Source organism: Falco punctatus (assembly GCF_963210335.1).
Source record: "Falco punctatus genome assembly, chromosome: 10".
Taxonomy (NCBI): Eukaryota; Metazoa; Chordata; class Aves; order Falconiformes; family Falconidae; genus Falco; species Falco punctatus.
The window spans coordinates 22,061,762-22,074,156 of record NC_137590.1 but is presented as its reverse complement, the minus strand read 5'-3'; the positions used below and the strand labels follow the sequence as shown (position 1 = coordinate 22,074,156).

The window sequence follows — 12,395 nt, the reverse complement described above, 5'->3', positions numbered from 1 at the left end:
GGACAAAGTGGACAAAAATAATCAAATTTGGAAGAAAGGATGCAAATTGAACAGGCTTGGAAGGAGTTAGTAAAGCGCGAGCAAGACACAGAGACTAAACTAAAGTTAATTACTTTTGACATGATCAGATCATCTGGTTGCATTTCAGGCTGTGTGCGCTCTAGGCTGGCCAGAATGAATGGCGAGGGAAAAGAAAGTAACTCTCCCCTCTAGGTCCCTTTGCCAAGTCTGGGCTGCGCGCTCTGTCCGAGATCCCTCTTTCTTTGCGCAGAGAGAGAGGGGGGGAGAGGAGAGAGAAACACAGTTAACCACCTGTCAGGGCTGAGGACACAATAAGGCAGCCCCCAAAAGAGCTTTTCATGCATGCGTAATATATTTGTTCAGCTATTCACTTAATGAAGCTGATAAATGTGATGCGAAACAATAGTCAAGTTAATCTATTTAGTAAAATGTTTTGAGACTCTCAGGCGATGTTAAGGAGGGTAGTGTGTTCAGGGACATTTTCATTTCAATACGCTCATCTCTCCCCTCTTAGGGGGGTTTCAAGCAACCTATGTGAATATAATTTCTTATAAATGTGTCTTTAATGGGTTTAATTCACCCTTGCCAGCTGTTTTTTTAGCTATTTTCTAAGAGCAAAACAAACGTGCCAGGCTTGGAAAGCTAGTTAAAATTAGTTTCGGTCACTGGGGCCAAGCTATATTTCCTGCAAACCATCTGCTTGATTGGCACAATAGAAGGATTTTCAAGAAAAGGAAGGGGGGGGGGGGGGGGGGGGGGGAGAGATCTAGAAGAGCTTTGAACGAACCAGCAGTTACTGTTCCTTGTGCCTCAATTCTAAAGGTGAAGCCTGAGGTGTCTTAATATCGCCTCGCCCCCGCCGCCTCCGTCCAGGCTCCCGGACGCGGTCCCCCGGCAGCGTTAGGGAGACGGGATGCGCCGGGACCGGAGCATCCTTCCCGCCGCCCCCTCCCCGGGAGCGGAAAGCACCACCAGCCCCGATCCCCGCAGCCCCCAGAGCCCAGAACCCTTCCCAGCTTGAGGATGGGGATGGAGCGGGGCGGGAAGGGGGGGAGGGGGGGGGGGGAAGTTCGGCTTTCACCTGGCTGCGGGAAGCGGGGGGCGGCCCGGGGGGTGTCCCTCGGGGGGTGTGGGTGTCCCTCGGGGGGGTGTCCCGGCGATGATTGAGACGTCCGTCCTGCGGGGCGGGGGTGCGGAGCGCGGCGGCTCCGCACCTCCGGGCAGCGGCTGGCCCGGCCCCGGCGAGCCCTCTGCTCTCCGCACTGGCAGTGCGGGCTCTCCCGATTTCATGCGGATTACAGCCCCGGACCGGGACACACGCAGGCTCCAAGCCCTATCCCCCCTCCCCCTCCCCCTGCTCCCGGCAGTTTGGGGCTTGGATTTTGGGTTGCCCCCCTCCTTTTTTTTTGTTTTTAGCGACAAAGAAAGTGAGTGACTTTTAAGAAATAAATTTGAAGATAACGACATTAAAATGAATGGCAGGAAGCACAAAACGGCGTGAGCATGGGTCAAACGGCATTAGTCACAGGTTTTATCCCGAGACATTAGAATTCCCTTTCTCTTAAATGATCACTGCCTTTGAAAAGAAACTTCCAAAGGAGATCACTTAAAATAAGATCCTTTCGTCTGATTTCTTGGTTTCTTATGGTCTATCTTCCCTTTCAATAGATGTCTAGTCCCTTTTGCCTTGGTGCTTAAGGAATTCTTTACGAGTGTGCTCAGCCCCATCACAAGGAACTGGGTCCACGTGTGCCCCAGCATGCGTTTGACCCAACCTTCCAGAAAATGTCAGCCCCTCTTTTTTAAACCCAGAGAAATTAGCAGCAGTTGGTCTATAGTCAGGCAAAATGCCCCCGATGTATATGTAAAGAAAGGAGTAAATCATCTCAAAGGGAACGTACAATGACTGTACAAACCGCAGCGGTGCGGGAGCAGCCCGGGCGGGGCTGCGCTGCGAAATGCCAGGGGGTGTGTGTGTGTGTCAGCGCAGGAGCGCGGCTGCAGGAGGGGAGGGGATATGGGGGGGGGGGGGGGACGCAGGGGGTGCCAGTCAGTTATTTTATTGGGAAAACCCCGTTTGCCTTATCCATTCGCTCCCGTCCCGCTCGCCTGCCAAGTAACACCTTGCGCGCAGCCATGTGTACAAACGAGCTTCAGCGGAGCCTGCAGCGCTCCGGGCGGGAGGAAAGCTAAACCGGGAGCAGAACGGGACAGCCCCCCGATTCTCTCTCACACACACACACACCTCCCCAGCCCTCGACCCCCGCCGTAGTGCCCCAGCGGTGTGGGCAGGGGGCAGGACAGCAGTGCCCGGCAACACCCCCAGCCCCTCGGGCTCTGCCCGCGCCTGCCTCCCCTTCCTTCTGTACCTGCTAAACACCCAGATTAACAAAACTGGGGAGGGGAGAGGAGGGGGGACACTCCAGCCAGGTTTGATTTCAAAGTGATACTTTCAGACAGCGGATCTTCCAAGCCAGCCTTCTGCAGATGCTCATCTGCTGGGGGCCGGCGTACAGCGCCGGGAAAGCTTGTCAGGATCATACAATTTGGAGGGCTGATTCCGTCCTCTCTAATAAATAACTTTTTGATTTGAACCAAGGGAGAGGTTTAACAGACTTTCTTTCTTCCCTAATGTGATATAAATCGCAGATGCACTTTTATTGAATGGTTAAAGCATCGACATGGAGATAATCAACACAAAACGTCCGGACAAAAACCATCGAGAGAAATAAAGCTGGTTAATAAGATTTTTGAGAAAGCTTTGTGTTAAAAAGTAAAAAGGGAAAACAGCTGAAGGTGACAGTTAGTTCATGGTTAATAGGATAAAGGCTGCATGGTTGAGCTGCACACTTCTGCTTGCAAAGGTTCAGCCACACCAAAGGGCTGAATAGGGTGCTTTTAAAACATAGGACATTTAACACATCTGTTACAGTCTGTAACAGAGAAATCAGGTAAACCCACTCTCAATAGTCCCTTTCATCACCCAGCTCCAAAGGAAATTAACCGCACTTGCCGCCTATTTCCATCTTCACCACCACAAACAAAACATCTTTGCCAGAAAAATCCCCGTTTTTACTTTCCCGTTAGACGATGCCGCTTGCCCCTGGGACCGCAGCTAGGGGAGCCAGGGCTCCGCACCTCCGAGCCGCCCGCACCTCCGCACCCGCTGCGCAGGCACGCAGGGAGCGGGCGGCTGCGGCGGGCAGGCTCCGAGCCACCCGTGCTGATAAACACGGGACTAGCCCGGGCCACCTTAGGTCCGAACGCTACCACATTGACCTCATTTTCACGGTCGGGGCAGGTAGCGATTTCCACTATTTTTAACGTAGATGAGCTTGAAAGGACCGAGAGACCGAGAACCTGAGCGGAATGCCCGGGTCCCGCAAAGCTGTTGGCATCTTCCCTGCGGCCAGTGTTGCGCCTTCCTGGGAGCGGAGCTCCCACCGGCTGCGCCGGGGCTCACACCTCGGTCCGGAATTTCCTTCGAAAAAATCCCCAGCCTCTCGCCCGCGTGCACGAGACTGGCACCAGCTCGGACCCCGGGAGCAGAGGTTAACACCGCCAATTCCCTTTCTGCCGGACCTTTGACGCACCGATAGAAAAATAACCCCAACGACAAGCACCAATTCTGCTGCAGGCTAATAGCAGGGGGCAGAACACGCTCAAACCACGGTGGGGTCCGCTCTCCCAATATTACACACACTCCCCAACGGAGCTTAGTTCCACGTTCTCTAATTTGTATTTTCCATTCCAGAAAACCCGTGCTTTTCTGCGAGCCCGCAGATCAGTTTATATGAATATTTATTGATTTATTTCCTAAACTCAGCAGGGGAGCGGCAAATAAATTTAGTGCTTTCTTGAAATAATTCCCTTTCTACGAGGCAAGATTCATTCGAAACTTTTAAATAGGCATTTAATTAGCCTGTGTGTGTTGCCTCTGAACAAAACCCTGCTGGGAGCCTTTGGAGCGCTGTATTCCAAAGAGGCGGTCAATATGCAAAATTGATGACTACACTTTCTTTGTGGCGGGGCCATTGTGCCCCGGTTGCTTATGAAGTCTAATCCAATCATAAATTGCAGCCCGGGACCAATGGAGGAGCCGGGAGCTGGCCCTGAATGAAGCTCAAGTGGAGAACTTTGTTGAACCCCATTGTTGGGGCTGTCACTTTTGAAAGAGCCTCAGCGGGGCTGACCACTATAAAACCCTCGGTCCAGGAGGAAGGGGCAGAGAGAACCCCGCCAGGCTGCCTGGCCGGATCTTTACCGAGCGAGGTTTGCAAAGCAGAAAACAAAAGCCAACAAACAAACAAACACGGCGGCGGCCCCAGCCCGGCCCGGACGGCCCCTGCCATGATGTTCCCCAGCCTCATCGCGCCGCCGGCCGTCTACCCCAGCCTGCTGCGCCCCACTCCCACCCTCACCTTGCCTCAGTCGCTGCAGTCGGCTTTTTCCAGCCATTCCAGCTTCCTGGTGGAAGATTTGATCCGGATCAGCAGACCCACCGGTTACCTGCCCAGGACTGCCCCCCCGCCTAGCATGTCCCCCCCGACCTCGGCGGCCAGGACGGACGCGGGGACCCCCGAGCTGCCCAGCTCCACCGCCGGCTCCCGCAGGATCTGTTCGCCCCAGGCTTCCAGCGGCGACTCCACTTTCCTCAAGTTCGGCGTCAACGCCATCCTCTCCTCCGCCCCCCGCGCCGGTAAGCGGCTCCCGGAGCCCCCTGCCCGCAGGAGCGGGGCGGGGGGGGACACGGGGGAGGGAGGGGAGGGAGCCCCCAGCACCGGGCTGCAGGACCCGCCGGCATCGCTCCGATCTACAGGCGGGGGGGCGCCGGCAGGCTGCCGCGGGGCGGGAGGGCGGAGGTCCCGCAGACGGGGGGTTCCCCGGGTGCCGCTCTGCCGCCAAAGCCGTCGCAGCAGCAGCGCCGCTGCCCGAGATCACTCCGGAGCTTTTTGGTTTTTTTGGTGGGGGAGGGGGTAGTACCACCGTGCCGGTCCCCCAACCACACGACAGCCCCAGCCGTGCCGTCGGTCGAGTCCAACCCGCAGTAACCCTCTGCTTACTTTCATTGCATTTATTTACTAGAAACCTCCCCTGCGCTGCTCCAGAGCGTCCCTCCAAAAACTTTCTCCTTCCCGTACTTTGAAGGATCCTTCCAGCCCTTTATCAGATCTTCCTATTTCCCAGGTAGGTCTCCCAAAGCCCCTCTCCCGGCGGGCCGACCCCTCCCCAGGCACAGCCCGGCGGTATCTCCCAGCGCACCGCCCCCCCCGGGGTTAGGCTGTAGTTCAGAGGTTGGGGGGAGTACAACAGGCACGCATCAGTCGCGCCAATTTGCTGCCCGATTTAGCACAGGCAGCGACCGCCTGACACTCCCTGCCCGCTCCCCCCGCCGATCGGCAAATTAGCCGGGATTGTCACGGTCCCGGGGCCAGGCGGGTTCCCCCCGCGCCCCTCCCCGCCGCTTTCAGCACCACGCGGGGAGCGGTCAGCTCCCGCCCGCGCAACTCCCGCGCAGCGCGGACACGCTCCGCGCAGGCTGCCCGGCACCGCTGCTCCGCGTCCCGTCTGTGTCCGTATCCCACCCGGTGCTGGCGTTTACAGGCGGGTGGAGGGTCCCGCGGGCGCGGCTTCGTGTGTCCCGTCCCCCTCCCCCGTACTAGCCCACCCCTCCTTCACCCCGGGTCTCCCACCTCACCCCTTCTCGTTTAGACCGTCAGTGGGACTCAAACGACGTGGTCTCAGCCAGAAAGCAGGCTGCGGGGTACGGTTCTTACAGCGCTGAAGTATTAGGATGCCGAGAGAACAATTAAAAAAAATCTAATTACACAAACAAGCTATTAATTTAAAAAGAAAACAGGGGAAGGGAGAGAGGAAAAAAAAATAACCCAAGCTCTTCCATTCATCCTCCGGATAATGGAATTTGCTTCCTTTCTCCAGCATGTGAATAGCCTAACAAAAACAACTTGAGCTTTATAAATAGCTTTTCATGTCCATTTAATGAAAATGATTTGGGGAAAGAGACGATTGTGCCATCAGTATTCTCCCGAGGAGCCTGGCATGCCGTTGTGTTTAGTTTGAAAGTGTAAATCTCTTTTGTTCCAATAATATATGGCGTTAGCTGCTTGTCCTCAGTCTTTTTCTGTTAGTTCATTACTACACAATTACCATTCACGCTTCATTAGCATCTCTGTCTCTCTTGGGGAGGTTCCCCCCCCCCGCCTTTTTTTTTTTTTTTTTTTTTTTTTAAGGCGAAACTCTGCCCTTTTTATCATACCAATGTCATTGGGAACCAGGCAATGTGCTAATTAGCTGTTACTTTTCATGTCTTTGGATTGAATTCTCCAACTTTGGAGGGAGGAGAGAAGAGATTAATATAAAAAGATGAATACTGATTGATCAGAACTGCATCTGAAGAGGAGCTGTTTTGTTCAGAATCAGAAAAGTCCTCATTTTCATCTCCAGCATAATAAAGAGTCTGAAACTATAAAAGCGCCTGGAAAAAAAAAAATCAAATGCTTCTGAGCTGGAGGAAAAGCTTTTTTATTATACCTTTATCTTAGTCAGTACGCCTCGCTTTCCCTTTTCAGGCCAGAGACCTTTGAATCTCCCAACAAAACCGGCCACTATTGATCCATTTTACACGTTTGAGTTCATAGATCTAATCCCAGCGATCGCTGGCTCAAAGGGGGGCACTCCAGCCTAAAGCTCCTTTGCGCGGCCCCAGGTTGGTGGGTGCCCACTCGAAGGGCAGGGAGGGGGTGGTAGGGGCCAGTTCCTCTCTGCTCAGCACTGTGTGTCCCCCACAGCCACCTCCACCGTGGTCCCCATCCCTGGCACCTTCTCCTGGCCACTGGCCGCCCGCGGCAAGCCCCGCCGTGGCATGCTGCGTCGGGCCGTCTTCTCTGACGTGCAGCGCAAGGCGCTGGAGAAGATGTTCCAGAAGCAGAAGTACATCAGCAAACCCGATAGGAAGAAGTTGGCAGCCAAACTGGGCCTCAAGGACTCACAGGTGAGGGGGGCACTGGGTGGGGAGGGCAGAGGGGGTATGGGGAGCTGGGCCACCCACCCCAAGAGGCAGCTGGAGAGAAGGGGAGGAGGCAGGAGCAAGGAGAACTGCTCACAGCCAGGAGGAAGCCCAACACAAGTTACAAGGCTGCGAGCATCAGAGCCAAGAGAGCAGCACAATTCCCAGCTGGGTGAGCAGGACAGGACAGATCACGGCCTTATTGCCTCCCCGACCCCTCTCCTAGGGTCCCCGAAGGTCAGAGTCTGTGGTTCCTGTTGGCTTTGGAACAGGCATGAGCATGGTTTTGAGGGTGCAATCAAAAGGCCATCCCTGCTCCCTGTTTCACCGAACCATTTCATTTCTGTGTTGCTTCACCCCACAGGTGAAGATCTGGTTCCAGAACAGGAGGATGAAGTGGAGGAACTCCAAAGAAAGAGAGCTCCTCTCTTCTGGTGGCTGCAGAGAACAGACCCTACCCACCAAGTTTAACCCTCACCCAGACCTCAGTGACGTGGGCAAGAAATGTTCAGGAGAGGAGGAGGAGGAGGAGGAGGAGGTCCCCCCTGAGTGCCCACCCAGCCCCCGGCATCCCTTAACCTACCACCAGTCCCCAGAACATCTACACTTGAGGGACAGACTGGACTCCCAGATGTCTCCATCCCATTCTAGCAGCCCCAGCAAACCTTCAGACTTCTCAGACTCAGAGGAAGAGGATGATGAAGGGGAAGAAGAAGAGGAGGAGATAACAGTCTCTTAGATCACCCACCCGCCCCTACCATCACATGGGGACACTACAAAGATGTAAATAAAACAGAGCGCTATAAATTGAAGAGGTGATGTCCCACTCAAATGTCCACATACTTCTTCACTGCAGGTTCTTTATCACATAGCTGCAAGACCTACTACTCAGGTGTTTCCGATTCTTTGCCCCATGGGGAGGTTTTCACATTCACAGCATTTGCTAATGCTGTTGCAACTCTCTCTGCTTAACCAGCAGCACTGGCTCGACTAGCTGCCTTCTCCTAAAATCAGGCAACAGGCAGCTCTCCTTGCTTTGCAGCAGGGAGGAAAGCACAGCCTGTTGGAAGGGAAACGTTTTTCCCCCCAGGTAAGATACAACAGAAAACCCCAATATAGATGCTGTGGCCGTTTTTACTGCCTTTCAAGGGAATTTCCACGTACTATTAAGATTTCAGCCCCCCGATGAGTGGTCTGACATAGCAACCCTTTCCTCTGAAAGGCAACAGCAAGGAAGGGCACAGCCCAACCGCTGCTTCCCCCCTCACCCCAACCAGCATGATGCTTGTGCAGCAGCCCCCCAAAATCCCTGCAATGACTTCTAAGGTAGAACACTGTGTAACAGAGACCTCCTATATTTATGGTTTTCATTTTAACTTACGCATCAATATTACATACAAAGCACTGTCTAAGCCACCTTTTTGCCCACAGGCTTGTGCTTAATTTCCACTTTGCTTCTGCTATCCATGGTGTGGACAGAGGAAAGTGGGTACACCTCTTTGATTTTTGACTGAACTTTGCTGTCTTTGCACAGCTTATATGAACTGTACGCTATTTTGTACACTTACTCTGTATGGATGTTTTATACCAAGGTTATTGTGAATGAATATAACGATGGCTCAACAAGGTTCTCTCCTTTTTTTAATTGACAGCTAAACTACAGGCAAATGTAGCTGTTCAATTGTGTAACTTATAAAGAAACACTTTTATTTTGTATTTTACCATGTACAGACTTTAAATATGTATATATAATAAAGTGAATGATTGTCAAATAAAAAAAAAAAAAGTAGATTTCCAAGTCTGATCATTCAGTAATACTTGGCTCTGGTTTACAGGTTGTGTCTGGGGCCAAGCAGGGAAAGAAAAGTACATTTTATCAGCAGTATAGGGATTCAATAAGAATTTATGAGCTTCAAACAAAATAACCTTACAAGAATATTGACCTGCCTTTTAACTAGAGTAATTGAACCGAAGGATTAAAAGTTTCCTTGCAGTTAAAATGAATACACGTTCTCCCTCCTTGCATTTAAATGCAACTTAATGTCCACTGATGCTACCCTGTGCTCCCCTCTGAAGCCCTTCTGACCCTCCTTCCTTCCTTCCAGTTATTGCCCAGGTAGGTCAGGGCACAGATACTCGCCCCGCATCACCCTGCTGAGATGCTGCAGTGTGAAGGCTGGGAGCACGCAATCAGAATAGTCTTATACAGTAGAGAAACAGCGTGGAAGAGAGAGCCTGGTACAGCTCTTCAGCTTCAGTCCAGCGAAGGATCACTCCTGCAACAGAGGCAAATCCCTAACCACCTGTGCATTTTTTTAGATGCAAATATGCACTACAGAAGTGTCAATGTTTACCAGTAGCAGCATTCTGCTGAAACATATCTCACCATGAAGTTAGCTTATTCTCTACTCCATAGGCTCTGACTAACACCCAGCACTCACAACATGCCAAACCAAAAGACACAAACGCAGCAGATGCCACCTGAACACAACTGTCTCGGTATGCTCCACTTTACCACGCTGCCACAGCCACGAGGAAAGGCACGACAGGAAGAAGAGATCGATCTGGCTGGAAGAGACCTACAGCAATCATCTAGTCCAGCTGCCTGACTGCTTCAGCAATATCCACAGATTAAAACATGTTATTAAAGGGCACTGTCCAAAAGCCCCCGGAACACTGCCAGGCATGTGGCACTGACCACCCCCCTAGGAAGCGTGTTCCAGGTCTCAGCTACTTTCTGATTAGGTGATTGGACACACCTAAGCCAGAAGCCAGGACACATCATCAATTTAATCATCTTCTACCTCTCCAACACCTTAGAGCCATCAGCAATTTTAACATACACCTGAGAGAGGGCAGAGAATGGATAAGGCACATACAATATTTATCCCACAAAATATAGCAAAACAGCATAAGTGTTTGTTGAGTTTAATCATTAGGTTGGTTTTTGTTGTTGTTTGTGTGTGTTTGTTTTGTTTTTTTTAAAGAAAGCTTTTCCAATGAAGCACACCTCAACTATCCTACAAACGCACATTAAACAGCAACTGGTACCATGTACCTGAGTGCTCATCCAGGGTCAAACAAAAGAGCTGTTACGTGCACTATCAGCAGTCTGTATGCTGGAGAATGTATGGTTATCCACCTACGAACTCCCTAAGCAATCAAGCACCCCATGACAGTTATTTGTAATTTAAATTTTACTAGTTCAGTAAGCATAAAACCACAGTTAAGTAGCCTCTAAAGAGGGATCTAATACATAACACTTATTTTGATTTAAAATTCATAGGCTACTTCAGAGACCCCAGGTACCATCACACACATTACAACACCCAAGAACGGAACCCATCCAAAACAAGAACAGGTATCGCTTATACATAATGCCTATATATATTTATATATATAATGTACATAATTCAGTGTTCAACAGAAGCTACTAATCATCTTACACCCTCTGCTCTTTACAGCTTGTCTGCATTTAAAATGTTACCAAAACCAATTATTCCAGACTACTTTTTTCAGCATGAGTGCTAATACGTCTTATTCTGCTAGACAAATAGCCTTACTAAAGGAAAAATAACCTTGGAATACCATTTAACAGGGAAAACCCCTTACTTGAAACGTGACATTGATCAACCTTACTTTTTCTTTTTTCCCCCTTCTTTTCAAGGGTCTTTTTTTTTTTTTTCTCTTACAGGAAAAAAAGCACCATACAACCACCAAGCACAACCATTTAAGATTCAGGGATACCTTAATAAGATATTAAAAAGCTGGGTTTTTTACTCACCAACGGCTGCCAAACTGCACCTGTGACACCCAGGAAAAAAACCCAACCTCTCCAAGGCTTCCTTTTTATACCCTGGAGGGTGATGGCTTATGCGGGTTACCTGTGCCAAGAGAAGTCCTGTAGAAGCAGCTACTGTTCCTCAGGTCTAATGTCAGAGGCATAAACTGATTTTCTTACCTCAAATGGTGAGAGATGTCAGTTGCTTTAGGAGGACCTGATGACCCTTGGGTTTGTCCCTGCTGTGCATGACACTGGGAGTTCAGCTGGAGTGTATTTCTGAGAGCAAAATGCTTCATAATTTGCTGTTCACATAAGGAGTGTCAAAGGCCACCTGCCCCTGTTCCCTGAAACGAGCTGATCTTGGTGAGGCTAATGCAAAACTGCTGGCCCTGGAAATTATTTCTTTATTTTGTAATGCAGCTCTCTGCACTCTTTGGGAAAGGAGGAAAGGTGGTCAGAAGCCTTTCCTGCCTTCAGGGAGATGGCAAGATTTCCAAAATGACCAGTAGCATCCATAGTTTTGGAACAAAGTGATCCTGTATGTAATGCACTCCCATAACTGTTGCTTTGTGATATTAAAGTGCTCTTGCTAAAGAGCCTGTGGTCCGGAGCGGTCCTGTACGGCTGTTCTTCCTTCTCCCAGCCAGGATGGAAATATCTGACAGTGGGAAAGGGGTAAGGCAGGAGGGGGATTTATGTCTGCAGACTGTGAGCTTGGGGCAGCAAATTCTCAATCATTTAACCCCTTAAGAAACCAGCTGGTTGCCCGTCTGTGCCTGCTGTAACTCTGATCTCCCCCAGCATGTGAGAGTGGCTTCTGGACAGGGGAAGAAAAGAAAATAAACCATTTTCTCAGGGAGTAGTGCTGTTACCTGCAGAGCCGTAGGCAGCATGCTCTGGCAGCAGCCCCGGAGTGTGCCCCTGGGATCCCCTTCCCCAGCTGGCAGGCTGCTCCCCCCCGGGGGGCTGGAAGCATTCCCACCTGTGCCATAGCTGGGGCAGACAGGGCAGGCAGCCGTACACCATTGAAAACATGCTTATCCATACGTGTAGAAATCATCTCATAAGCCACAGTTGTTAACAGCACAGGAAAGCACGTTTATCCCGTCTGTATGAAATACTGTCTTTTCTAACAACAGTAAGCAAGAAATCCTCGCCAGCTACTGGCATTGCAGTGCCATCGAGCTTGAGAATGCCACAGCTGAACCAAAAAAAAAAAATTCCCTCTTTTGAAGAACACCTGTCCTCCAAGGACATTTGAACGTTACGATCATCATAAAACAACACAGCCCAAGGAGCAAGGCCATAGTTCCCAGAAGCAACCAGTGGAGGCTGAGGCTCATGAAAGGCAAAATACCCACCAGTGCTAAACCCCCACCTTAAGGAAAAAACAGACTTCTTTGAAGAGACCCAGGTTTGGTCCTCAAAAATACTGACGGCATTTAAAAATCTCTGCCTGGGAAGTTTAAGGCTGAGTGTGACACAGCAGCTGTGGGCTCTGCTGTGGTCAGAGGAACAAGGCAGCATCTCACTTCTCCTTGTTTCCCCTCCTCCTCCCCGACC

General features: G+C 50.9%; 1 protein-coding gene across 1 annotated transcript; it reads left to right on the top strand.

The window, feature by feature from the left end:
- The first annotated feature begins 764 nt into the window (after nucleotides 1–764).
- DBX1 (developing brain homeobox 1) lies at nucleotides 765–10,049 on the top strand. The gene is made up of 4 exons (XM_080405390.1): nucleotides 765–4,720; nucleotides 5,107–5,208; nucleotides 6,831–7,033; nucleotides 7,413–10,049. The coding sequence occupies exons 1-4, from the start codon at nucleotides 4,138–4,140 to the stop codon at nucleotides 7,785–7,787; spliced, it is 1,263 nt and encodes a 420-aa protein (XP_080261516.1). The 5' UTR covers nucleotides 765–4,137; the 3' UTR covers nucleotides 7,788–10,049.
- Nucleotides 10,050–12,395: the final 2,346 nt, after the last annotated feature.

Excerpts from the sequence above, each read along its gene's own strand:
- DBX1 (XM_080405390.1), top strand. The coding sequence starts at position 4,138 with ATGAAGCTCAAGTGGAGAACTTTGTTGAACCCCATTGTTGGGGCTGTC. Across the intron at positions 4,721-5,106 it reads CTCCTCCGCCCCCCGCGCCG|AAACCTCCCCTGCGCTGCTC; the intron begins GTAAGCGGCTCC and ends TTTATTTACTAG. Across the intron at positions 7,034-7,412 it reads TGGGCCTCAAGGACTCACAG|GTGAAGATCTGGTTCCAGAA; the intron begins GTGAGGGGGGCA and ends TTCACCCCACAG.